The following is a 26,056-nucleotide window of genomic DNA, read 5'->3' as shown; positions in this document are numbered from 1 at the left end:
ACACACACACTCACACACACACACGGTTTTAATTGACTGTATCATATTAGCACACAGACAATCCACACAATCCCCATCAATATCAACGATCATTTAAATACACCAGCATCCTGCAATTTTTCTAGAAGACAATTCCCGGAAGCTCTGGAGGCTGGGACACCGATCCATTCTCAAAGCAAAATAATGTGAAGTAAAGAGCACTGCCACACCGAGCCAATAGGAAAGGATCAATGGTGCTGATCTGTTTTCGCATCAGACTGATTACAATAGCAAGTCTCTGATCAATAGTGTGGGTGTTTTCTGCAGTGTTAAGGACATAATGCCCTCCGATTTGTTATCATCATTAGTGTGTGTCATTAACCTTCATCAAGCCTTTGGTGGCAGACAGCTGATGCCTGTGGCAAAGTGAATGGGTAAAACTCAAGATAGAAATCCACATACAGTAGCCCTGGCTCTGGTAGAAAAATCACACACCCCGCTTGTTTGCCTGTATACTGGGCACGGGGGGCAAGGTTGGGGGGGGGAAAGCTTATTGATTGACCTCACGGGTCACGGTGGTCCAGCCGGGGGGGGGGTTCTCGCTAGCTCGGAGGTGCTGACTGCAGCCCCCGTGACTCTTACAATTACAGCTGGGTCGAGATGCTGCCGCTGCAGAAGAACACAGCCAGGAGACGTGACGTGAGTGTTCCTACCTCTGTGTGACTGTCCTCCAAGCAGAACAGGAACTCTTCTAATTTCTGCCAGGCGAAATGGAATGGGGAAACAACCATATTAGTTATTAAGTGCAGAGAAAAGAAACAATCTGTGCACAGAAAGAAACAATCATGTATCTCAATTATGGGGGGAAAGCCACATAGACAAAATGACATATTCTGAACATTCTGTGCTTAATGAAAAAAAAAAAACACACACACACATAAGCAATTATTGGCCATTAAAACTGATAAGTGGAAAATAAATTAACCGGCTTAGCTCTGCCTCATCACAGTTCAATTTAGCTACACGCCGAAAACGGTTTACGATTCTATGCTAAAGCCGAAAATAATTACCACTCAGTCGGAGATGTATTAGTTATAATGCAGCCGCAGGGGTGGAACACTACAGACAGTGCAAAGAGGAATTACTGCGCCTTTCTGATGGACTCCAATGATGTACATTTTAATTACCTTCTGCACTGAGTAGGTTATATTATTGAAAATTGGTGAAAAAGCTAGGGGGACAAAGGTGCAGGGTTGGGTGGGGCACCCATTTTGGAAAATGTCTGTCAATAAAGAGACGTCCTCAGATTAGCGGAACAGCTGAGGGCCATGGTTGTGTGTGTGTGTGTGCACAACAGCAACAAAAAGAGGTATTTGTACAATAGCAGTCTATTATTGTGGCCTCAGTGATAAGCCAGCTAGTGTGTTTTGTTTGGGGGTGCATACAGAAAGCTAGGAAGAAAAGTGGCCTCAGCTCACCGTTGCTCTTGGAGACAGCAGAAGAAGAAAAGAAGGAGGAGGAGGAGGAAGAGGAGGAAGAGGAGGGGGGTTAGGAGACGTTGCCAGTCTTCAAGAGGACAAAGAAAAGTAGAGGAAGGCAAACTTAGAGAGGAAGCAAATGCACGCAGAACTGAGAAGAGAGTTAGTCATTCAGATATACAGTAAGTGAAAGAGCATAGCAGGCTTGAGAGCTGTTTATTGTTAAAGAAGAGGGGGAAAGAACAGAAAAAGAGACAGAGAACTATGGAGAGCAGACAAGAGAAATGGAAGAGCTCCCTGACAAGGGAGAGGCTATCTCAGAATTCTTTGAAAATAAGCCTTTTTTTTTTTAATGCTGAAAGCTTTTGAGAGCTTCTTCTGCTTGGCTGAGTAGCACCAGAAAAGTTTTGAGAGTTAGAACAGAGTTAATAACACAAAGGAGAGCACAGACGGTATTCATAATGGATAGGTACTCAAGTTCATCATTCTCACTAGGTAATAAGCTTTGGATGAGGAGAGCAGCAGTCTGGTCTTTCATAATGCACTTTTGGACTCAGGCCAAGAGTTGGGCAGAGAGCCGAGGACACTACATGCAACACAGCCAAATCTGTCTCAGAGAGACACCTGCAATCTGGGGGAAGTACAGTATACCAGCAGAAAATCTAGAAGTTTCCAAATACCCAGTCAAACCTCCAGAGTTGGCCTGGCCTGGGTTTAACGTTACCTGAGCTTTGAATGTAAAAGCTGTCTGACACAGATATGCTTCTTCACAGTAGCCTACCTTGGTGAATTCAGAGTGCTGCAGATTGGCTTCTGGACACCAGCGACCCCCCAGGGCAGTCAACATGGCGCAGTCCGCCTCTGCTTTGGCGCATGTCTGGGTGAGCGGACCTTGGGCGGGCGAAGGGGGGACCTCCTCGCTATCGGGGCCCGAACAGCTGGGGGTGCGGAGCTGCAGGCCTCTCAGGATGAGGTGGCAGGCCTCCAGGTCAGCCTCCCATACTCGCTCCAGCGCTGGGCTGCCACAGCTGCGCACACACACACACAAAACACACACACACACGCACACACAAATGTTCACATTACTGTAAGCCTGGCTCATTTAAAACTAGGAACAATAATTTCAGCCAAAACTGAAAAAGGGAAAACATAAAAAAATGTATAGTTGTTTAACTCCTGTTTCTATTGGATAGCTATTAGTTCTGTTCAGTGACATGTTTCCAAGATGCTACTAGAACAAGTTTGTCTGATTCAGAGCTGGTTTTCAAGTCTTATTTTGTCGTAACCCAGGGGGAGTTATAGGCTAGTTCATGACCTGCTAAACAAGTATTGAGAAAAAGCACTATAGAAGAAGAGAACCCAGGAAGTGTAATTTCCACATACAGTCTCAAGTAATTACAGTTCTTCCGAATCTCTGACTCATAAGTCCATCATTTCCCCATTCTGAGGGTGCTCGTCAAGCTGCTAAACAAAACCTCATTATCCCTCGGAAATAACGTGTCTTTGTCTGTCACAGCCACTCCAGGGTTTCCCGCAGCACTTTGCAGTCAAGGCGGCCGCCTTGGCAAAACAAGCCTGCCGCCTTAACTACGTCGTCAAAAAAAAAGAACGTGTTACTTTGTCCTGTTTTCTCCCTTTCATTCCAAGCCGTGACCAACGCCAATCTCCCTTCTCCGCAGAACGCATTAAAAAATAAGAAGAAACGTGTCAGAGACGTGTCAAATAATCAGATTTTATAATCTTTACATATGTGATATGACTCCGAATCAGAGCTAGTGATCGGAGCTGAGCGGTGCAATTACCCCTCCTCGCTCTCAAGAATCAGTCAAATCGCAAACAGCCACATCTCCGTTTAATTGTCAGGTGTGATGAAATGCGTTCATATTCCACTTTTTATGTCATATACGTTGCAGGCCTATGGAAAGGTTTAGTGGTAGGGTTGTCCAATGATCAAGTTGTTGCTTCAATTTATGTTTTCATTTATGCGACGCACCGATGCTGGGTTCATCAGTTTAAAATATTTAGCCGACTGCGTGATTTGTCATTTTCGTTCTTTTGGCAATTAATCCCGACTGATCACTTTAGTTAACGCTACCAAGCTTGTTTGTTGTTGCAGTATCAGTGTTGCAGTCTTTTAAAATAAATGTCCTGAGTGAAATATATTGCCGTTGCTCTTAGTTCTTTGGTACCGGGGAGCTAAATTGACCTGACGCGAATTTGACTGGAGAAGCGGCCGAGTAAACAGCCACCTGCTCTCAGCACAGTGTTGACTTGCGCGACTGAAAATAGACGGGCCTAGGCCCGTCCAGGCCCATCCGTGCCTACGCGTATGCTTTCTAAATTATTTAGCTAACTCCATCCCTATCAATGAAGTTAGGCTATATGGTCATATCTTTGAAATTTAACGGGCTTGGTTTTATTAGTGGGCATGCCTCAGACTCGTGGTGTGAGCGGTATGGGAGCGGAACAGAGCGGCCACTCCGGCCTCTAAATTAAAAAGCGCTCCGCGCTCAAATTCCATCCATATTACACAAAACTATAAATCAAAACTTCATTCACTCTCGGTGTATAGATCAGGACAGACTTGCGGAACAGGCTGCAGGTCAACAGTCTGACAGCCTCCATGAAGATAAGCATTAATGGTCCAATAGTAAAACTTATAGTGCAATTACCAAAGGGCCCTTGAAATGATCTTTTTAAAGCCAAGGAGGATGACTTGAAACAATGCTAGTTGTCAGCTCTGCCATAAGTAGTGACTGATCACATTTGCACATTTTGTTGTTTTGCACTTTCTTTTGCACTTGTTCTATAGTTTGTAATAAGAAGAGGAGAGATAGACTTCTCTGCATAGTCTGTCTGCCTCTTCACCCCCTCCATGTTTGGATACTGTCTGTCCACTAGACACTTTTACCACTGTCTTCTGTCTCACTGTTTGCGTGCTATATTAGCACATTAGCACATATGCATAACCCCTCCCTCCATGCCACAGCCGAACTGTGGCCACACTTATACCTTTTCTTAAAATAGTTAAATATATAGATATATAGAATTTACTTTACTTTATTTCTGCATTGTTGCACTGTTGTACTTACTCATTTGCACTATCACCATGACCACTATCACCATTGCAATCATTCACACAGAGCACCTTACCTTACCTTACCTTACTATGCACAGAGAATCACAGGCTCAGTCCCTGCGTCAGTCATTGCAAGCGCCTTTGATTGATTAATCACCACTATGTGGATACTGTTTTTAGAATTGATTTAGATTAAGTGTTAGTTAGTATAATTTGTATTTTAATATATTTAGCATATTCTTAAAATTGGACAAATTACACAAATATTTTGAAATATTTGTATACTGTTGTATAGTTTGTTTGGTGTTGTTACTTTGTTCTTTGTTAACTGTTATTTTGAGAAGCTGGTTATTAATTTATAATGTAGTGTTTAATAAATAATTGTTAAATATACAGAGTCTGTAGTGTATCGCACAAACAAGACGGCAACACCCACCACCCACACACCCCCACCGACGGCAACCGATACAAGAACCCCCTACAACCCCCGCTCGGATGGCAACCGATACACCAGACCCCCCCCCGGGACCTATGACTAACACATTTCCTGCGGGAAACCCTGCACTCTATATCATTAAATCCCATGGCCAAGGTGCTCTAGTTCTATAATGACCATTGTCAATTAGTGTGCACAGTGGGTATAGTGGAAAGCCAGGAAGTAGGCTTCTCACTGTGTAGGCTATCATATAAACCAGACGTTTGAGAGCACAGACACTGCGACTGCATAGACTGAAGCTCTTTATTATGTTGGTCTTGATTGGTCGAGGGACAACAGCCTAGCAAAACACAAATTCTGCTTAATAGGCACATTTACACTGGGATCCTTCTGGAAGCCACATTGAGATGGCTAATTGTTTGCTGAGCACAGAAATTAACAAGACAAGATTACTTGACAAGATATGATCAGAAAGCCTGACAGCTTGAGAGAAAGATGCACCACATGTTCGTTTTACTGACAAAAATATGACATGCTAAATATATGACAATGTGACTAATTACTGTAACACACTGCCTTTTCTGTTATAATCACAGCTAGTACAAGACATTTATAATTAGGGTTAACTGTAACATTGCAAAATAGATATCACTATGTATTCATACAAGATATTTGTTGCGGTACTTGTGCTCATTTCGCACATTTGAACTAAGGCTATTTAAGATAAAATATAATATCGCACATACTCGTACCCGTAAGGTGTTCACCTTCAAGTCCCCTGACAGAGAGCTGACCCTGAGGCCAGGCGAGCTCAAATGGATGTGCTGACCAAAGTGCAGTAACATGATCCAAACCCACTGGGACCCAGCCCTCCACCTGCCCACCAGACAGGAGCCCAGCTCTGAGAGCGCCGCTTTGGCCTAATGGGCCTCACCCTTTATTCCCCTTAGAATACGGGAGCCAAAGGGACCCCCACACGGCCTCTGCTTAAGGGAGTCGGAGCAGACTGCAGCAAGCCTGGCACACCTGTCTGCCCGGGGGGAGCCTGTCTATGACTAAAGTGCCTGTGGTGTTGGAGATGTCCAGTTCTGAGACGCCACACAGGGTCCCTGGGGACTTGGCAGTGAGGTCATTTCTGAGACAGCATGTGAGTTAGTGAGGGAGTTGTGTGTGTGTGAGAGAGAGAGAGAGAGCGAGAGAAAGAAAGAAAGAGAGAGAGAGAGAGAGAGAAAGCCTGTGTACTGTATGTGAGAGAATGACTACAGTACTGTATGTCATTTTGTATTTCTGCAAAAGACAGAGACAGGAAGAAAGGAGACCGAAAGAAAGAAAGAAAGAAAGAAAGAAAGAAAGAAAGAAAGAAAGAAAGAAAGAACGAAAAAAAGAAAGAAAGAAAGAAAGAAATGGAGTGCTAGAAAGAGCACATAAATATGATTGATATGTGGTCAGATAAGGTCACCGAAAGAGGGCACGATTTGCCCCCCAGACATCTGCCAGCTCCATATGAAATTAGCATTCCATTTCCCTTTCTGATTCCATGGCAACAGCCAAACAATACTCAGTGGAAAATCAATAGATCGAGAATGAAATGTTTTTTTTTTTACAGAGAATCATTACTTCTGGTGTTCACACATTAAAAATTTCTCATAACAAAACAGCCAGATGAGATGCACAGAAAAACTCTTTGTGTGTGTGTGTGTGTTTGTTTGTGAGATAGAGAGAGAAAGAGAGAGGAGAGATTGAATGGCAGAACGGCAGACAGAGGTTCACCTTCTAAATGGCACGTCAATCTCATAGTGCCCTAAACTCATAAATATACATACAGTGAGTGGCTTAAGAATGAATTTACTATGGTGACAACTGACTCCCAATCCCCTTAACATTTCATTTTTTTTAACCCTAGCTTTCTTGCTTACAGAATGTGCTGGACTTGGGATGCGTTGAAAACACAACATAAATGACACAGGTTGGTCTCTATTATTTCAAGAAGCCGAAAAAAAAGCCATGAACTCAAAACAAAGATAGATTGTCCTCGGTGTCTGCGGGGGGAAAACATCCTCCAGCTTCAAGTATTAGACCACATCTCCAGCACTGAACACCACATTTATGTGGATGAGCAAAAGACACGTACAAACACACACACACACACACACACACACACACTGTCAGACACTCCCACCCCAGCGAGTCTATAGGAAGCCAGATAATTAGTTTTCTCACACCCCGCTGTCTCAAGAGGAGCCATGCCCACCTTCCTCCTCCTTCAGATGGGGAGTTGGCACCACCTCTAGCCTCCAGCCTGACAGGCTGTGTGCGGGTTAACCTGGGGATGGCTTCCTCCCTCCACTCTCAGGGGCTGCAGCTGTGTTAAAGTGCTGTAAAGGGGCGTGGGTGGGCGGAGCGGGACAGTGATTGACGGGAGGTCAGCCTCTTGCTTGGTCTCGCTGAGAAAATAATTACAGGAGGAAGCTGTGTAGGCTAACTGGAGGAGGGCTCACTCTGTTTGATGAGAACTATGAAAAAAGTCATCTGAGAAACTGCTGCACACAAGTGAATGTGTCTGTCTGTGTGTGTATGTGTGTGTGTGTGTGTGTGTGTGTGTTAATATGTACACCCTGGTGCGAATTAATTGAAACAAAACATGAGAAAGTAGAGGCAGTGAACCGGTACTTCAAGACATTTTCTCAAACTCTGAGTATTCACTGACATGATAGAAGCTGGCATTGTACTTAGGGTGAGTTTGAAGAGAATGTTCTGGAACAGTTAAGGTAACAGACACTTCATGTTGAATTTTTGAAATCCTCCATACATACTGTGCATGAATTGCCTTGGCAACAGACTGAGCTTGGAACATTTAAGCCTGAGCAATACGTCCATTAACAGAACAGTCAACCATATGCCTGGCCCTGACCAGATGGAAGCCTCCACTTCTGTTACCACGAGACAATGAATACTTGCAGGGTCACTGCATGCGCTGCATGATGCTGTATGATGAAAATTCAACACCTCACTGAGCATAGAGCTGAAGACAACAGTCGTGAGTCCTAAGAAAAGGACTGAACAAGTAACTAAAATTCAGCCATATCATTCAGTAAGTAAGTACTGGTAAGTTATGTCACCAACACACATTTACAATTGCATTTATTTAGATGATTTTATCCAATCCAAAGTGACTTACATATGTTAATTATATTACGTTTACATTTATTCATTTAGCAGACGCTTCATTGTCCCCAGAGCAACTTGGGATTAAGCGCTTTGTTCAAGGGCACAACGGCAGAAGCCGGGAATTGAACCCTCAACTTTTCAAGTTACTGCATGCTATAGCCAAGCTCCTTAGCCACCACACTACCACCTCCACAAAACAAAGAGAGAGGGGAGGAGGGAGGAAGAGGAAGAAGAATAAACAAGAAGAATACTCAGTGTTCTGTCACTTCAATTGTCTTCCCTCACAGAGCAGACATGCATTTATACAACTTATCTCTCTCCACTTTTTAGCCCATCAAAGGAAAAAACGTGATGACTGCCCTAGACCCAAGTTTGAATCATTTAGCATAGTGTTACAGGTGACCGAGGGATCAGAAGAACCAAACCACATGTGTGTGTGTGTGTGTGTGTGTGTGTGTGTGTGTGTGTGTGTGTGTGTGTGAGTGCGTGTGTGTGTGTGTGTGTGTGTGTGTGTGTGTGTGTGTGTGCGTGTGTGTGTGTGTGTGTGTGTGTGTGTGTGTGTGTGTGTGTGTGTGTGTGAAGTAGTTTCCATAATCAGGATGAAACGGGCCCTGGAGGGGTTGAGAAATGTGAGAGTAGATGAGAGGAGAAGAAGAAAGGAGAGAATAACAGATATCCATCTCTGTCTCACCTGTGAAGTCTGTCTTCCAGAAGCTCCATGTACTTTGCCGTGTTTTCCTTCAGAGTCCTCTCTGAGAGGGATGCACAAAACAGAGAGAGAGAGAGAGAGAGATGAGTAAACGTTAAGCTCAAATCACAAACACTTCATCTGATGTCTCGCATTATAACTGCATTTCCCTCCATCTTAAAGTGCACTGTCCTCTCACTTAACCCCCGAATCAAATCCTCTGGGCGCAAAGTGATGCGTCCAGTGTGAACGTTTGTTGCATTAAACTGCACGACGTGAATAATTCATGAGCGGTGTGATTCTGTTTGGAGCAGCTGGGGCTCTACTGTCTGTTCACTCCACTGACCTTCGTGCTGGGATTTAGCACAGGCAGAACGTTTCCTCTCCTAGTGCAGATGGAGAGAGGAGGGAGGCAAGTTCAACTGCTTTTCCTTTGTCTCTTTTTCTAGTTCTCTCACTCTTTCTCTTTCCTTCTTTCTTTCTCTTCCTCGCACTACGTCTGTCCTGTTTCTTGAGAGATAGGACATTCAAGCCGAGCGTAGAGCGATAAAAAGATTCCCATCCTCTCTGAGGTCTTTAAAGGAAATCAGATTCACCACGGGGCTTTCAACAATGGCCTCTCCACTCTGCCTTGCTCTGGATTCTGAGCCAGAGAGGCCCATGTACCTCTCTCTCTCTCTCTCTCTCTCTCTCTCTCTTTCTCTCTCTCTCTTCTAATGAAAATAGAGAGTTGGAAATTGAGTGGTGTTAATTATCTCAAACCTCATGATAGATGAGGCCACAGCCCCAGCAGACAAAGACACATTAGGACACAAACAGAGTGGTATACAGTAATCATGTCACCACCACATTGCCAAATGGCAAATATAGACACTCATGTAACCTCAACCTCATGTAACCTCAAGCAACACATGGCGTAACTGTTATTATGACATCATAAATGCAGTGTCATGTAACTGATAATAACCGTGTGAATGATAACCAACTACAACCGTTAGTGATAACTAACTATCCCCTTGACAATGGCTATTAGGAATGTCAGAATACCTGAATAAAATCCTATCGCATTGTTCTGTGTTTTTGGGACAGACACAGGGAGAAGGGGAAGGGAGGGGGATAAAGAAGAGAGAGATGCAGGAAATAAGAGAGAGGGAGACACAATGGACATATCTGACCAACAGCTATGGGCAAAATTAACCAAAAAAGAGAGAGAGGAAAGTGTAGAAAAGAATAGGATCCATGTGGAATGATAAAGGAACGATCTTCTCAGAAGACTTTATACCACTCTTATCAAACACCTGGTGTACGAGTGCAGAGACACAGCAGAACAAAAAAACATATCGTCTCAGCTTCACAGCCAGGCTGATAGACGGAGTATCACAGAGAGGAGAGGAGAGGGGGAGAAGGGAGAAGAGAAGAGAGAAGAGAAGAGGAGGGCCAACCCTTAATATCCATCATTAGTGGTGGGCCACGAGACACAGGTTTCCAGCACGCCATGGCGACCACATCAGAGTTCTCCTCTGGCACCCCAGTCAGCGCTCAGGCTGGTAAACGTGTGGTGACTGAGCACACATCAGAACAGCACCGCACACTGGGCTATGACAGCTTCTTGCAAATGGTCCAGCAGTATAAGGTATCACCATAAGATATGCTGTTTCTGCCTTTCAGAGCATGACCCCTACAAAGTACTGTCTTTTTTTCTTCTTTTTTTTTATGAATCACGCATGGTCACTTTTTAGTAAAAAAAGATAACAAAGCTGACAATGATGACAAAGAATAGGTTGGATTCCCTCCTGACTATCTAATAAAATACAACCACATCCAAAACTCCCTTCCCCCACATACAACCACATACAACACACACACACACACAGAGAGACACAGACACAGACACAGACTATGCTTTTCCAGCAGGTGTGTCCACCACATTCTCATCACACAGTAATTAGTGTATCTTTCCCCACAGCTCATCTATGCTGGTGCTGGCACACTGGCATGCCCGGGCATAGGCCGGTCCCACAGTAAACAGGTGGTTGTGTCTGACACCACACCGGTACCACACCACTATCTGTGCCCAAGTGCCGTGGGGAAGAAGGGTCAAGTGAATGGGAAATCAAAGCAGGTTTAATCAGGCTGCCTGCTTCCCTCTCTCTCCCTGTCTCTCTCTCCCTGTCTCTCTCTCTCTCTTTCCATCTGCCTTCCTGTCTCACTCTTTCCTCGGCTGCTGCAGGCGGTCTATTGAGAGAGGCAGATCATATCACCTAGTGGGTGGCTCGGGCTCCTGAGTGAATCTAGGAAGGGAAGCTCCACTACGTGTTCAAGAGGACAGTGCTCGCAGATATGTGGGATGACAGGGACTACAGAGGGTGTGATAGCCTGCTTCCTCCCAATGCACTGAGAGGGGGGTGACATCATTCAGTTGTGATTCTGAGTCTGTGCTTATGTGTGTGTGTGTGTGTGTGTGTGTGTGTGTGTAGCAAAGCATGTGTGATGTGTTAATGCCATGCCTGTAGATGTAAGCCATATGAAGGAGATTTATGGAGCGAGACAGATGACTTATCGCCTGTGTAATTGCCATGATTGATGGCCGCTTGACAGATGCCCCTTTGAATCTCAGCTAGCAATGCGGCTAGCTGTGTATGTAAATCAGTGTGTCCACTAAAAATGAGATCATCTGTGTGTGTGTAATGCATATGTCTGAGTGTTGATGAGTTGGCTATTACATATAGATCTAGGATGAGTGCAAGTGCAAGTGGTGGATCTGTCTGTTTTACTCAAGCCCACATCTTCAGAGAAGCAAACCATCCTTTAAATAAACACAGTTTCACATTCTCCTTTCAGTACAGTCATACATTTTGCAAATTAGAAGAATGTTCTCACTTTGCTAAATCTGAGCATCTTTATACTGCTTTCTTAGAAGCTCATTAAATTTGAAGAATCTTAATTTGCAAAACAAGACTTAAATGACAAGAACAGCAATGTGACAGATACAAGTAACAACACCATGGCACATGGATTCTGCTCATCCAGTTGGGAGCTAGCATAAGCTGACAGGAACCATGTAAGCAACCCCTGCTCCTCTCTCCTAGACATGTATGTCACCCCTTAGCTAAGGGCTAAAGTGATCCACACATTTTTAAATAGGATTGTTTATCAAGGCAAGGCGACAGTGTTACAGAGCGTGTTGCTGCATTAGCATTTCCAATGCCAATGGGAGAGGTGTTTTGCTTGCACATAAACCTTTGTTGCCATACCACTGCTGCTGAAAATAAAATAAAATAAATAATAATAAAAAAAAACGATTTAAAATTATTTAAAATGTACCTACTTTCTTTCTGCCTGCTATACAGGAAAAAAAGCTTTCAAATTCCCCATTCCCATACAGAGTGAGAAACAGGTTTTCAACGTTAAGGATACCTTATGGTCGCATAAGGGACTGCATATACAGTACGATCTAAATGTTAACCTGTAACGTGTAACTATTCCTCAGGCCAGACGCAATGACAGTACTCAAGCATTACAGGCAGGAGGCTTCACAAGTCTTCATAAGACCGATGAGGCCCTCTAACAATTCCTTCATGGAATGTGCCCTTCAGGCTCTATTATTTTTAAAAATCAACAAAAACAGCTAAGAGCTACAAATAACAAGAATCTAGTCCAGTCTAAACAAAACACAGGTTGGCCACTGTTCAAAATCCCCCCACCCTCCTGCCACAGCAAAGATGACTCATCAACATCAGACATAACCACAACGTGTACGGGATACGCCGTCACAGGGGCCGTATCATCATTTATCACGGGAGCTCAACTAGACTCAGCTCGGCTATCCGACCTCCCACAAGGTTATGGAGAACACGATAGCATAGGATTTCTGACTTTGCTTGCGCCGCAGGTCACGAGAACGGGCCGTCAAAACCAGAGCGCTTCCAGTAAAGCTGACTGCGACCTCACAGCACTTGAGATAGACGACCACACCACACACACACACCCTGGGCCTCCGAGGACCAACATGAAGAGGGTAGACATGAAGTCACGAACAAAGTGTTTTGGAAAAAAGACACACAAAACTGTAACTCACATCTACTGGGATATCAAGTTTGTTTAGCACAGTTCAGCACAGAGTTGGCTCGTCTCAATAAATTCCATCTTGTCGAGGATATAATGTAAAATGTTTTTCTCCAGTAACCACAGAACTTTCCACTGCAACAATTTCTGAAGCAACGGCTTTGATCAGTTATCTGATTCCGAGCATAAACAGCACGCTGACCACAACATTTAGATCTGTACACCACTGTGTACACTGTCTTAGAGTAAAACGCCATGGTCGAGGCCCCCATCTCCAAACCACTACAGATTTGAGTTTGTTCTGTCCATTCATGTCACCCGGTAAGAAAACAATGAGAGAAATGAGGCTGCCATACACTGGACCATGGACCATAAAAGAGTAACCACAGTCAAATAAAGAGTGGGGATATTCATGAGCTAATGATTACATGGGCGCTTCTGTTTATTATCCGTTTTACTGACATGGTGGGTGTTTTTCGCACATTGATTGTATGTAACCGCCTGCTTAATAAAGTAGCCACAGCTGTCCAATTCTGGCCGACGGTAAGGGCTGTGGTATCTACCGGAGTCTGGCATTTCAGGCGGTGTTCATGGAGGCCCCGTGTGCAGATGTGGCGGCGACGGCAGCCCGGCCTGGTGGTGCGGCTGTGTTGTGGAGTGGCAGTTTAATAAGGACAAAGAGGAATGGGTTGTCAGAGTAATTGAGTTGCCAGTGGTGACGGTGATTAATGATTCTCCTGTCCGTCCGGTCTGGATTTCGGCGCGCACACACGTGAGTACAGGAGGACCGCGGAGAAGGGCTTAGTCAGCAGATGTAAAAGCATGTACACACACACACACATACACATACAGATACACACACACACACACACACACACACACACACACACACACACACACATGTGAAGAAACATAAGGCAAACACATGCACAAAAACACAAAAGGAAGCACAACACAGACATACACCAACACCTATGACAAATCACTAACACACACACATAGACACTCACACTAAAACCAACCCTGTTATGCTGCTATGGAAACAAAGGGAATATCAAAATATCAAACACCTGGCCACCACCACAGAGACTCATAATAATGGCTAAAAAGAAGCCCTTATCGCAACAAGGTACAGAAGGGACATTACAGAATGACAGCAGATATTTTAGATATCGCATAGACATTTCCTTGTGAGATACATGTCTGCCAGCCAATTCAATAATCTCTGCTCAGATTAACTCAATCTCATATATTGCGATACAAATAATATTCCACAAGTCAACACAAAATTCAAGCTGGTCACGTTGAGAGCAAAAGCAAAGACGGGGTACACACTGGGACATTTTGTGGGATATAATCTATGGAGGCACAGCATAGAGTGCCTTCTAAAAAAGCTGGCTCTCTAAAAGCCTTCCACAATGGCTAAGCATGGTCTACCTCAACCACCTCTCCCCCTACCCCCTCAATGCCTCATTCTACCTTTCATCTAATTACACCCTCTCAAACCTCCTGGATGAAAAAAAAACACTCTCAGACCCCCTACTCTCCCAGTACCCACGGCTCTCAGCACTGGGCTCTGACAATGATGGAGACCTAACGGCACGGCACATTAGCCTGCGGAGAACCGTCATCTTGCTGGGTCTCACAGAGGAACAAAGAAAGAACAACGGAATAAAAAAAGAAAGGAAGGAAGGAAGGAAAAAACATCCATTCTTCTTAATGACGACGGAGAGCCGAGGGTCCACTTCTCTCATCAACATTCATTAGAGCAGCCCAGAGCCGGGCGCACGCAGGGCTCTCACCAGGTTAGCGTCTGTTGCAGCGCTACAGCCCTGGGCTCGTCAAAAAATTACCCCCAGTCTCCTTTTCAGTAATGGCCGACGAGTATGTCTGGTGTTATTAAGTCCACAGCACGAACCTATTAGGGCTAAAAATCAAAGTAATGCACCACAGTACCTGAACTACTTCAGACACAAAAGGGAGCCAGCATTTTGAACATGTGTAGCTAAATTTTACTACAGTGATTGAACAATTCGTCAAAGGCACAGGGGACAGAATATTCCAGAAAGGTGAGGTAAGACTACGCCATGATCTACACAAACCCTGAGTGTTTGGACAGGGCCCTAAGTGCCCTGTGTGAGGGCATCTGAGGATGGTGTCCGTCTGAATAAGCAACAACCTGTCAGAAAGTCCCTGAGACACTCTGTGAGATTGGAATTGCTTTAATTATATCAGATTGGATTGAAGTGCAGATGTGGAGATGCAGTATGTGAGCTGGCAAGTGCCTGGCACCGAATCTAGATCAGCTAACAAGCAGCTCTGAGAGGGGGAAGGATAGAGAGGAACTAAACCCTGCCTCTGATGCACCACAGGGAGGAGGTGACTTGAGATAGTGAGTGAGTGTGTGTGTGTGTGTGTGTGTGTGTGTGTGTGTGTGTGTGTGTGTGTGTGTGTGTGTATGTCTATGTGTAAGCTTACAGTATGTGTATGCATGTGCATGACTATGCGTGCGTTTGTGAATGTGTTCGTACATCAGCATATGGGGATATACACTTAAGCTCAGAGGCTCAAAAGGACACATCAATGCTAAATAAATGAGCACGTAGGTGCAAATGAAGGGCCAGTTTCCTACATCTGGATTAAGCCTAGTTTGTTGACAAAAAAATGTCCGTGAAAATCTCTATTGAAAAAGGCTTTTATTCTATAACTTGGCTTACTCCACGTACTGGAAACTTCAAACAACCAATAGTGTTCCTCTGCTAAAGCTTTACTGCCCAACACAACAAAGAAAATCTTTTTGACATTGACTATTCCATCCATGAAGAAACAGTGATATTCGAAAGCAAAGTGGTATTTGCTCATTCTTGGTCTTGTGTCCAGTTTTCAGGCATCTAAGAAAAGCGTTTCAAGCATTTTAAAAGCTTATTTTTTTATACCACACACTCTGTAGCATATAATATATGTCAGACACAACTGCTTCTAGCAGCTTCTAAATGTAAAGTCTAGTATCAATAGATGTGTTTTTTTTCTGCAGATCTTGCTTGGACTAGGAAAGCAAACAGTCGATAGGGACACCATCCCCACAGAGGCCACAGTATTCATGTCTGCTGCCAAGGGCAGACACAAAGCTTTGTTGTTGTTGTTTAGCACCAGGGGGCAAACTTCATCTCCAGTTTAAGTGTATGTCTGCTTGCCTGAGGGTGTGTGTGTGTGTGTGTGTGTGTGTGTGTGTGTGTGTGTGTGTGTGTGTGTGTGTGTGTGTGTGTGTGTGTGTGTGTGTGTGTGTGTGTGTGTGTGTGTGTGTGTGTGTGTGTGTGTGTGTCTGTGTGTGTGTGTGTCTGTGTGTGTGTGTATGTGTGTGTGTGTGTGTGTGTGTGTGTGTGTGTGTGTGTGTGTGTGTGTGTGTGTGTGTGTGTGTGTGTGTGTGTGTGTGTCTGTGTGTGTGTGTCTGTGTGTGTGTGTGTGTGTGTGTGTATAAATGTGTGTAGATGGGACTGCATAATAAGCGCTCCAAGGCAACCTGTAATGTCTTGCAGCTCAAACTGGGCTCCTACATGTATTATCAGTGCAGTTGCTGCTGGGGAGGGGAGCAGATGGGTACAGGAGGCAAAGACGTGTGTTTTGCTTCCTCTTCATCAGCACCAAGGCATGATAGGATAGCAGTAAACACACTCCCTGACTGTGCGATCGTTGTATTTGCATAAGTGTTTTCTTTGTGGTGTGGGTGGGTGTGTGTGGGTATGTGTGGTGTGTTTGATGGGGGGTTGTTGAAGCATTTGGACCTGGCACAGAAGATCTTCAAAAGAGGCTGATTATACTCTGTATATTTTTCCATTCACTGAAGCGAAAGACAAAAGCTCTTTGTACTGATCCACAAAAACAAATAAAAAACATGAATGTGTGGCAATCCATACAGTAGCCCAAATAATAATTTAAAAAAAGTCTGCATATGATAATGCTCCAGCCAAGGCTATTACTTTCCCACAAGCATGCAGCTGATTTGCTGATTAAAGGTGCAGTGTGACATTTTAATCAGGGCTTACAACAAGGCTTCATGTCAGTGAGCCCCTGAGGTTGTTGAGCATGCCACATTACATGTGCCCACATACTGCACTGAGAACAGAGACACACCCTAACATTAACATGCTATCCTCACCACACTAAGATACATCTGCATCCGTGCTTCAAAGGAGATGTTTGGGGAAAGAAACACACATGCATTGCTTACACACACACACCCACACCCACACCCACACACACACACAAAGCATTTATGCATTAACAAACAAACAAACACAATTTGTAAATTTCACTGTCTGAACCTGAAGGTTTGAAATCAAATTTGTGCAAAATATTTGTATGGGTCTGTTTGGGTTAATTTAGGTTCCACTGTGCGTGTGTGTCTGTGTGTGTGTGTGTGTGTGTGTGTCTGTGTGTGTGTGTGTGTGTGTGTGTGTGTGTGTGTGTGTGTGTGTGTCTGTGTGTGTGTGTGTGTGTGTGTGTGTGTGTGTGTGTGTGTGTGTGTGTGTGTGTGTGTGTGTGTGGGTGTGTGTGTATGTCTAATAAGACTGACCTGTATATCAATCAAATGTTCATCATAAGCCTGACTGACTGCTTGCTAAACCTAGAGGCAGTGCATTTCCCCCCAATACATCATGGGTAGCTGTATGGCATTATGGAGGAAGGGCAGAGGAGTGTCCACTGTGATCCGGTGTAAATGTCACCCTGCGCTCAGAGATCTGATGGTTGCAGGGCAACAGAACATTCCCACCCAGCCCGACGAGAAGACTGCTCTGTGCGAGTAAGCATCAGATAACAAGTTCAGCGCAACAATGCAATGTGAGCCAACAGCGCGGCCATTTCTTCGAAAAAGACAGCGGAGCTGGTGGCTAGCACGTTTCCTCGGAAATGCCCCCCCCCCCCCTCCTGCCCTGTCATTTTGTGGCGCTAGTGCCCCTCAAAACCGCATGCCTCCGAGAAAGGGAGACGTGACCTTTCCCAGAAGTCTCGGCGTGAGGGGAGGGTGGGTGGGGGTCCTGAAGCAACGAGGGCATGGGGGGCCCACTGGTAGTGTCAAAAACGGTTAGTCTTCCCACAGAGACCATCAGCGGGAGACGTCGCACGTGCTCCTCACAAAAAGCACCCCACTTCCACATCACCATTTGTATGAGTGTGTGTATGAGTGTGTGTGTGTGTGTGTGTGTGTGTGTGTGTGTGTGTGTATGTGTGTGTGTGTGTGTGTGTGTGCGTGTGTGTGTGTGTGTGTGTGTGTGTGTGTGTGTGTGTGTGTGTGTGTCATATTGTGTAAAGACAGAAGATAGTTGTGTGTGTATCAGTGTTGTGCGTGTGTGTGAGAGAAAGAGAGAGAGAGAGAGAGAGAGGGGGAGTGTGAATAATTGTGTACAGTATGTGTCATTGTTCCTTTCTGTGTTTGTAGGTGTACACACACACATACAAAGACTCCATAGCTTTTCATCAAAACCAAAAAGCGACGCCACATCTCTCTCATGTAGCAATACAGCGCCGATTTTATCCACTTTCCCAAGAAACAGTTAAACAAAAGTTTACTAATACTAGTAAATGTTCCTGATTATCACACCTGTTTTCTCAGTAGCCCTATCTAGACAATAAAAACTAAATCTAAATGATGCTCTTTACTTTTAATCGATTATTATTTGAAGCATCTGTTGGGGGGTTTTGCCATTAGTGATGCTGTTTATTTTCAGTGCCATGCCTGACTAGTACCCCTACACCATGTCTCCATCCCTGAGGTGCCTGGCAGAGTGCTGCTGCTCACCGTGCTGGGCCTCCCTGTGCTCCAGGTCCTGCTTGAGCTGGCTGTGCTGCTCCTTCATGCGGGCCAGGTCCTGGGAGCCGCCCCCAGTCAGGGCCTGCAGCTTCTTAGCCAGGCTGTCCAGGCGCTCCCTCTCTCCGTACACGGCCTTCATCTCCGCCTTCAGCTCCTTCGCACTGCTGAAGTCGTTCCCTGCTCCCGGGAATAGCAGACACGCACACAGACACACGCACACACACAGTCATTACACTGATGAGATAAGGAGTCTTTTAAATGACATCACATACTGTAGGTCTTTGTAGGGAATGCTGATGTCCCTGATATCCTTAAATGTATTTGGACAGCTCGGTCAGGTGGAGAAGAGATAAACACATAGTGATGGTTCCTCCAGCCACCCGGACTATTCACGGACTATTCAACATGTTGCTTACATTATATTGCTTTTACCCAAAAAACACCCCTCCAGTCAGAAATGTAAAGTATCACGATATAAAGTATCATTAGCTCCTCTACATTTGCATCAGGCACACACAATCACCTTATGCAAAAAGGAGGAAATGACACGGGAAGTGTAGACTGGTTTACAGAGTCAGTATGGTATGTTTGCCAGGCTATTTCTGTTTGTGTGCCCCCATGAGCAGAGGGTGACCTTTCGGGTGGTGCATGAAGGGCATTAGAAAACCAAGACATCAACTGTGACATGCCCCAAGAGTAGAAATTGAATGAGGACGTAAGATGGATGAAGAGTGAAAGTGGCCTTTTCTGTTCACTTTTCTTAAACTTAGGTCCTTGGAAACATCATGAACAGTATATGCTTTAAAATCTTGTAAATCATGGAGTGCATGTTGATTAGAATGTTTAATACTCTATCGTGTCAAATGCATTTTATAATATTGTTTATATTTCTTATTTTCTACGTCTGAAAACAAGGATTTTCAAATCTGATATCAGTGTAAAAAGTCCAGGTAACATCAATGTTTCAGTCTTTGGTTTGAAATACAGCATGCGACACAAACATCTACAATGATACAGACTTGCATCAGACAGAGAGAGAGAGAGAGAGATCTGAAAAAAAAGGAAATCGATACAAAGGAAAGGTGAGAAAATATATAACAGGATATAACAGGAATGAAACGAGGGAAAGGCAGGTGAAGTACAGGAGATGAATGGAGAGGAGTGTAAGAGAGTAGGAGATGGCAAAGGTGGACCATTCTGAAGAGGAAGAGGGGAGGGAAAAGAGGGAGAGAAAGATGAGACTGAGGTGGAGTGGTAGAGGAGTGAAAGGTGGTGTACTGACCTGAGATGGCGGCCAGCTTGGCCTCATGGAGCGCCAGTAGCTGGGTCTCGCTCTCGCTCACCTTCCTCCTGAGACTGGCCCCTAACCTCTGGCTCATCACCACCTACAGCAGCAGCAGCAGCAGCAGCGGGGAGAGAGAGAGAGAGGGAGAGAGAGAGGGAGAGAGAGGGCGGGGGGAGAAAGAGAGGGAGAGAGAGAGATTTAACATGGGAGAGATGAACATGAGCACAGGGAGAGAGAGGAGGGGAGGAGAGAGGAGAGAGAGGAGAGAGAGAGATTTAACATGGGAGAGAGAGAGGAATATGAGCACAGGGGAGAGAAGGGGAGGAAAGCGAGAGGGAGAGAGAGAGGGAGAGAGAGAGAGGGAGAGAGAGAGATTTAACATGGGAGAGAGAGAGGAATATGAGCACAGGGGAGAGAAGGGGAGGAAAGCGAGAGAGAGAGAGGGAGAGAGAGGAGAGAGAGAGAGGGGAGAGAGAGGGAGAGAGAGAGATTTAACATGGGAGAGAGAATATGAGAGCACAGGGGAGAGAGAGGGGGAAGAGGGGGGCACAGGGGAGAGAGGGAGGAGGAGAGAGAGAGAGAGGGAGAGAGTGTGTGGCATCCCTGTGGTCGTACACATGCACTGGTGACAGTAGAAGAGGGTAGTCAATAGGAGAGGACAACTGGGGGAGACAGGGCCCTGCAGAGAGCAGACTGTTCAGTCCAACTCAAGCTAATTTAATAACTAGACAAAATCAATTTGCTAATTCAACACCATGGTCAAGACCTTAACTGGTTTAGACATTGATGAGTCAGCCCAGTGCTCCCACATGCCACATGATGGCTTCCGTTCATGCACAAGAACTTTGCTTGATAGAGTTGGCACTTTGCCTGTCATTTAGGGCCCATATTCTTTAAATAGGTTCACTGATGCACTGTTCTCTTAGTCCCTCTCTCATGAACACACACACACACACACAGACTCACACACACACACACACACACACACACACACACACACACACACACACACAGGAACAAAAACTGGCTCAGTCCAAAACTGAACGGACATGTTGATGCCAACAGGCAGTGTTCACATATACCTAACACACATTACACAACACATCAAAGAATGGAATGTCTAAGGATTTGCAGCATCACTAAGACAAAATGTCAAAAGCAGACAGGGTCTGAACAGAGTCATTCTAGCGTGCAACCCTGATGCTTCTAAACCCCACTGCCTATTGCTCAACTCAACGCCCAGGACTTTCCCCTCCCACACTACCTTCCCTACACCTTTCCCTAACTCAGGAACAGCAAGCAAAAGGTGATTCCCATGTCAAAGTCAAAGTTCCCCTGAAAACCTCTGTGTCTCCATTTCTCTTTGATTTTCTCTTCCCCTTCTAAAACTCTGGGTGGAGTGACAGTTGTGAAGCTGAGCTCTGGACTAGGCGCTAAGCTGCTGGGCTCCTCGCTGTCTTCTTCCACAGGAGGGTTCACCCGGCACACAAACTTACTAATGAGGACGGAGCTGGGGGTTGCTGTAAGCGCCATTGTATAAGGCAGTGAATCTAAACTGCTTCTACAATCTGGCAGCTGTTGTGAAAGGTGTGAAAGATGCTCTCAGAACAAGGTAAAGGAGATGAGGAGAACAAGGTTTCTCTGTCTGACATTTGATTTGCATAATGCATGTCACTGGGCTGCCATTGTGGCTTGCCTGCTAATGTTGCTTATGGTACACAGCATCCTAGGTCTTTCATTGGTTTTAAAGGCACAGTGCTGGTGAAATGTCACTGGACCTGCAGGTGGTCTGTTCACTCTATACTTCAACACACACACACACACACACACACACACATACACAGAGAGAGAGAGAGAGAGGAACCTCTTCGCTACTACTTTTATCACATGTTCTAACCTTTCTGCCTTTAAAACAGCCCCCTCATAAACAGACTTTATCCACAGAATAGATTTGTTCTGCTAGTTTATCCACAGAATAGATTTGTTCTGCTACTTTATCCACAGAAGAGTTTTTTAATGGAATTGTTACTTCTACCATCCCCGTCCTGAAAGCACAGCTGCAGCACCCCAGTTTCAGAAGCTTACATGCTGTTTGATAAGACATGATTCATTATTAAAGAATTCTAATGATGATGAATGTATTGATGTAGCTCTCTCTCTCTCTCTCTCTCTCTCTCTCTCTCATCAATCTCCTTTTTTCTTGCTCCTCAATATCAGCATGCTCTACAGAAAATTAATTTGAAATGTAAAATGAAAATTGTAAACTCCCAGAATAAGGGATAAGCATCACTGATGTGTAACCTTGCATCACTGCTGGGAGCATGTTAGTCTCAAAGACCCTCCACACGGGCATTGGCACTGAATGGCACTAAAGCATCCTGTAGCAGAGCAGAAGCATCTCTGAACACTCGCCAGATAGACCATCGTTCAGCCATCTGATAGCAGGTTTCCGGAGGGCAGGGTGACATTGTGCCATCCCCACGCTGTGGCTTTCTCCACCCCCTCACGCCCCTCATCCCTGTCAGAGGGACTTTTCTTATCCACACACACACACACACACACACACACACACACACACACACACACACACACACACACACACACAGATGTGGATGTGCACATACACAACCTCCCTTGGAGATCCCTGCTGCTGTTATTTCAGGCTGCATTTCACCACACCACTATATCTCTATCACACATAGGTACTCTGGCACACACACAGAGGGAAAAAGTTACACCAAACATTCATACACATTAATTTACACTTCCATAGACACACATGCGCGTGCACACACACACACACACACACACACACACACACACACACACACACACAGAAAATGAACACCTGAGGTCATGACAGCTTAAGTGACAATTTTGCAATGCCCGCGCGACTGGAGGCAGCTCATATCGCTGCAGTGTCTCATGGGGTAGTGTGCCGGGCTTGGCAAGACGATGCTCAGTGCCACGGCAACCACACTCCCGGGACCTGCTGTGGAATCCTGCTGTCGTCAAGGTGACACTTCAGATTCCAGCCTCCCGAAAAAAAAAAAACAATCCTCCCTTCAAATACTTTTTATTCCCCCCGCAGTAAAGTCATACAGAGACAATGCCTATAAAATGAACATACTGTGCCTTGTGTTAGTGGGTAGGCTGTTCCCTCACACTGACAGTACAGCATGCATGATGCATACAAGAATCACAGATGTCAGATCAGTCACTAGTTATTTATCCTGTCCTTGTTCATACAAGTCCGTCCATACTGCTCTTGCATTAGCATTAAGACCTCTCTCGCAGCTGATCATGTGATCTGACATATTAGCTTAGAACGGGATCAGCATCAGAGAGAGGTCGGCCGCAGAGCCTTGGAGTAAGGGACACCAGAGCCAGCTGGGTCAGCATGGTTAAGCCGCTCAGAGCCACACAGTGCTGGGACACCAGTGATGAACAACCAGCGACACAGTGGTTCATAGGGTTCCCTAATGTTGGTTAAGCTGGTGGCCATGCTGCTAGGTTTGAACGGTGAGGACCCATGAGGTTGAAGATGTAAATATTTGCTGTATCTTGACAACAAAGAAACTAACCTGGACAGCAGTTTTTATGATCAGACTCATCATGTCAGAGAAAGGGACGCCATGGGTGGGTACCATTTCAGGACACAGACACACATACACACACACACACACACACACACACACACACACACACACACACACACACATACACAAACACATCAAGGTACATCTGTAGTGTGAATAAAATGAACGAGTAATTTGAAAAACCAAAATGAGTGGGAATGGTGTTGAGGATAATAGCCATGATGGCTGAAAGGAGATTGACTCTTACTTTGGCAGTGGCTTCCTTAATGGACAGGCTCAGTGCCTGCTCCTGCTCCTGGAGTCTGCAACAACAGAGAAGAGGAACAAGACAGTGTATTGAATTTGCACAAGTCACTTTAAATTTGCTGCCCGACATTACCCAAAATACAAAAATCTCCTTCCTGCTAGAGGAAATGTTCCCACTGAGTAAATGTCAGCAGCTCCCATTTGGTCTTTTGTGTTATTGGAGTGCCTCACCGACCAGGTTTGGCAGACAAAATAATGGACCGGTTTGCTCTTGTTAGGAACAAAATGATGATGAAGAGGCAGCGAATAATATACACAGAAAAGAGGAAAATAATAAGACAAAGAACAAGAGATACATCCAAACATAGTAACCAGACATCAACCTCAAACATATATGAAAAAGAATGACCACACCATGGCCAAAATCATTGGCAAAAAAAGGAAATTGAAGGAATGCCTCCAAGCTCCCTTTTTGGTGGGCGAGCGCCAGCCATTGGAACAGCTGTAGTGCTGTCTGTTTAACAAATTCACAATAACAAAGGGATAATGAACACGATTAATAAGGCTGCCTGCTAGACAACACAGTCTGGCAGGGAAAGAGCAGAGACCCTGGGGCCCCAGCTGGCCAAAGCTGGGGAAACACTGCCTTCACTAGGGCTAAGACCGGTACTGCCTCCCCAGGAAAGCCAAACCTGCACAAGCTAAATCTTACTCTTCTACAGGTAGCTTGTTAATGATACGGTAACTGGGCACGTTTTTTTTACTCCGATTGCCGTGGTGAGAACCTGTCAAATATCAAATGTCAGAGAGACACCAGGGGTCATGGCACACAGACAACCCGCTGACAGCCATAAACAGTCATCTCCATTTCCCCACCAGAGGAGGAAAATGGCCAAGATTGCTTTCCATTACGCCTGCTCCGAGGCCATTAACTCAGGCTGGCATGTGCGAAAGAATTAATTTGCATCTGAGGAACAAATAATAAAAATTCATGGCGATGGTGACAGAAGCCACAGGAAGGTTCAATTTCATTTGCCAGCCAGGTAGGACAGGTGAGGAGGAGGTGCAGGGTGAACAGATAGGATGGAAGGAGGGACACAGAGAAAGAGATAGAATTAAAGAGAAAGGCTGAGAGAGAATGAGAGCTGAGAGAGAACGAGAAAGAGAAAGAGAAGGAGGAAGAGAAAGAGAGAGAGAGAGAGGGAGAGATGGAAAGAACAACCTGACCTAATATTATTTCCATCAAACTTCAAACAAACTGCTCCAGCCCCAGCCCACTTCTATCAACTGAGCTGGATAAAAAGAAATCTCCTTTCTAAAACTGTGTCCGGAAAATAAATCACTGTCACTGAAGGCCCCAGTTTTTGAGGTAACGGCTGTTTTCTGCAATTTAAAGGGTGTGTGTGTGTGTGTGTGTGTGTGTGTGTTCATCCTCTTTCTAGCTCCCTGGATTTTTCAAGGATCAAACCACACTTGCACATGACACCAGGAAATCTATTTCTCCAGAGCATCTGGGTCACTCAGCAAGAGGAGGACAATGAAAGCAGTCCAACTCACTGCAGTCAAGGGCTTGCATTATCATGAGAAAATTAGACAATCTTTTGCTCTCCCGATGCAGAAGCGATGGATTACACACTGCTATACCAGCATTCTAATTCACTAGGGGATTTCTCATACAGAGCACAGAGCTCAGGGTAATCATGTAAATGCCTGCTCCATACAGATGCAGCAAAGTCTTCAGAATGAACTTCTTACAGTAATAACAGAGGCAATCTCTGCAGAAGGTCTTGCATCAGCCGCCTGATGGAGGGTCCCTGATGCTGGCCATTATTAACCCCCACCTCAGACTGAGGAAATGTCACAGATGATATCGTTAAAACGCTGGCTAATGCAGCACTGGCCAGTGCATGGATTAGCTTTAAATGTCAGTCTGGGTGATGACTCTGAGATAACAGCAAAGTGGAGGCCACAAACAATAAAAACAGAGGGGGGGGGGCAGTTTTTTCTGCTTGCATCTATTCATCTTTTTCTCCACACAACCAATGTGCAATGCCTCACTAAAGGGAAGAGAAGAGATAGACTTCTCTGCTTAGTCTGTCTGCCTCTCCACCCTCTCCATGTCCATGTTTTTTTTTAATACTGACTGCCCACTACTGTTTACTACTGTTTTACTGCTACACTGTTTTTTTTATGCTATATTAGCACACATGATCAATGGCTGCGG

At 45.0% G+C, this 26,056-nt stretch overlaps 1 protein-coding gene across 4 annotated transcripts in view; it reads right to left on the bottom strand.

Moving 5' to 3' along the window:
- The window catches only part of disc1 (DISC1 scaffold protein), a 48,648-nt gene that overhangs the window by 7,920 nt on the left and 14,672 nt on the right, over window positions 1-26,056 (bottom strand). For 2 of the 4 annotated variants that reach the window (XM_048269944.1, XM_048269945.1), the window contains exons 7-12: window positions 23,834-23,888; window positions 19,985-20,087; window positions 18,691-18,879; window positions 8,832-8,892; window positions 2,239-2,485; window positions 693-737 (exon numbers count right to left, since the gene is read on the bottom strand). In XM_048269944.1, coding sequence (XP_048125901.1) covers window positions 693-737; window positions 2,239-2,485; window positions 8,832-8,892; window positions 18,691-18,879; window positions 19,985-20,087; window positions 23,834-23,888 — 700 coding nt within the window. Of the gene's footprint in view, window positions 1-692; window positions 738-1,457; window positions 1,546-2,238; window positions 2,486-8,831; window positions 8,893-18,690; window positions 18,880-19,984; window positions 20,088-23,833; window positions 23,889-26,056 lie in introns of all 4 variants that reach the window. The other 2 variants (XR_007196506.1, XM_048269946.1) reach the window with 2 other exon arrangements.

The sequence above is a fragment of the Alosa alosa genome, chromosome 18 (assembly GCF_017589495.1).
Source record: "Alosa alosa isolate M-15738 ecotype Scorff River chromosome 18, AALO_Geno_1.1, whole genome shotgun sequence".
Lineage (NCBI taxonomy): Eukaryota > Metazoa > Chordata > Actinopteri > Clupeiformes > Clupeidae > Alosa > Alosa alosa.
Note: the sequence above shows the minus strand (reverse complement) of the source record. Positions and strands in the feature narration are given on the sequence as shown.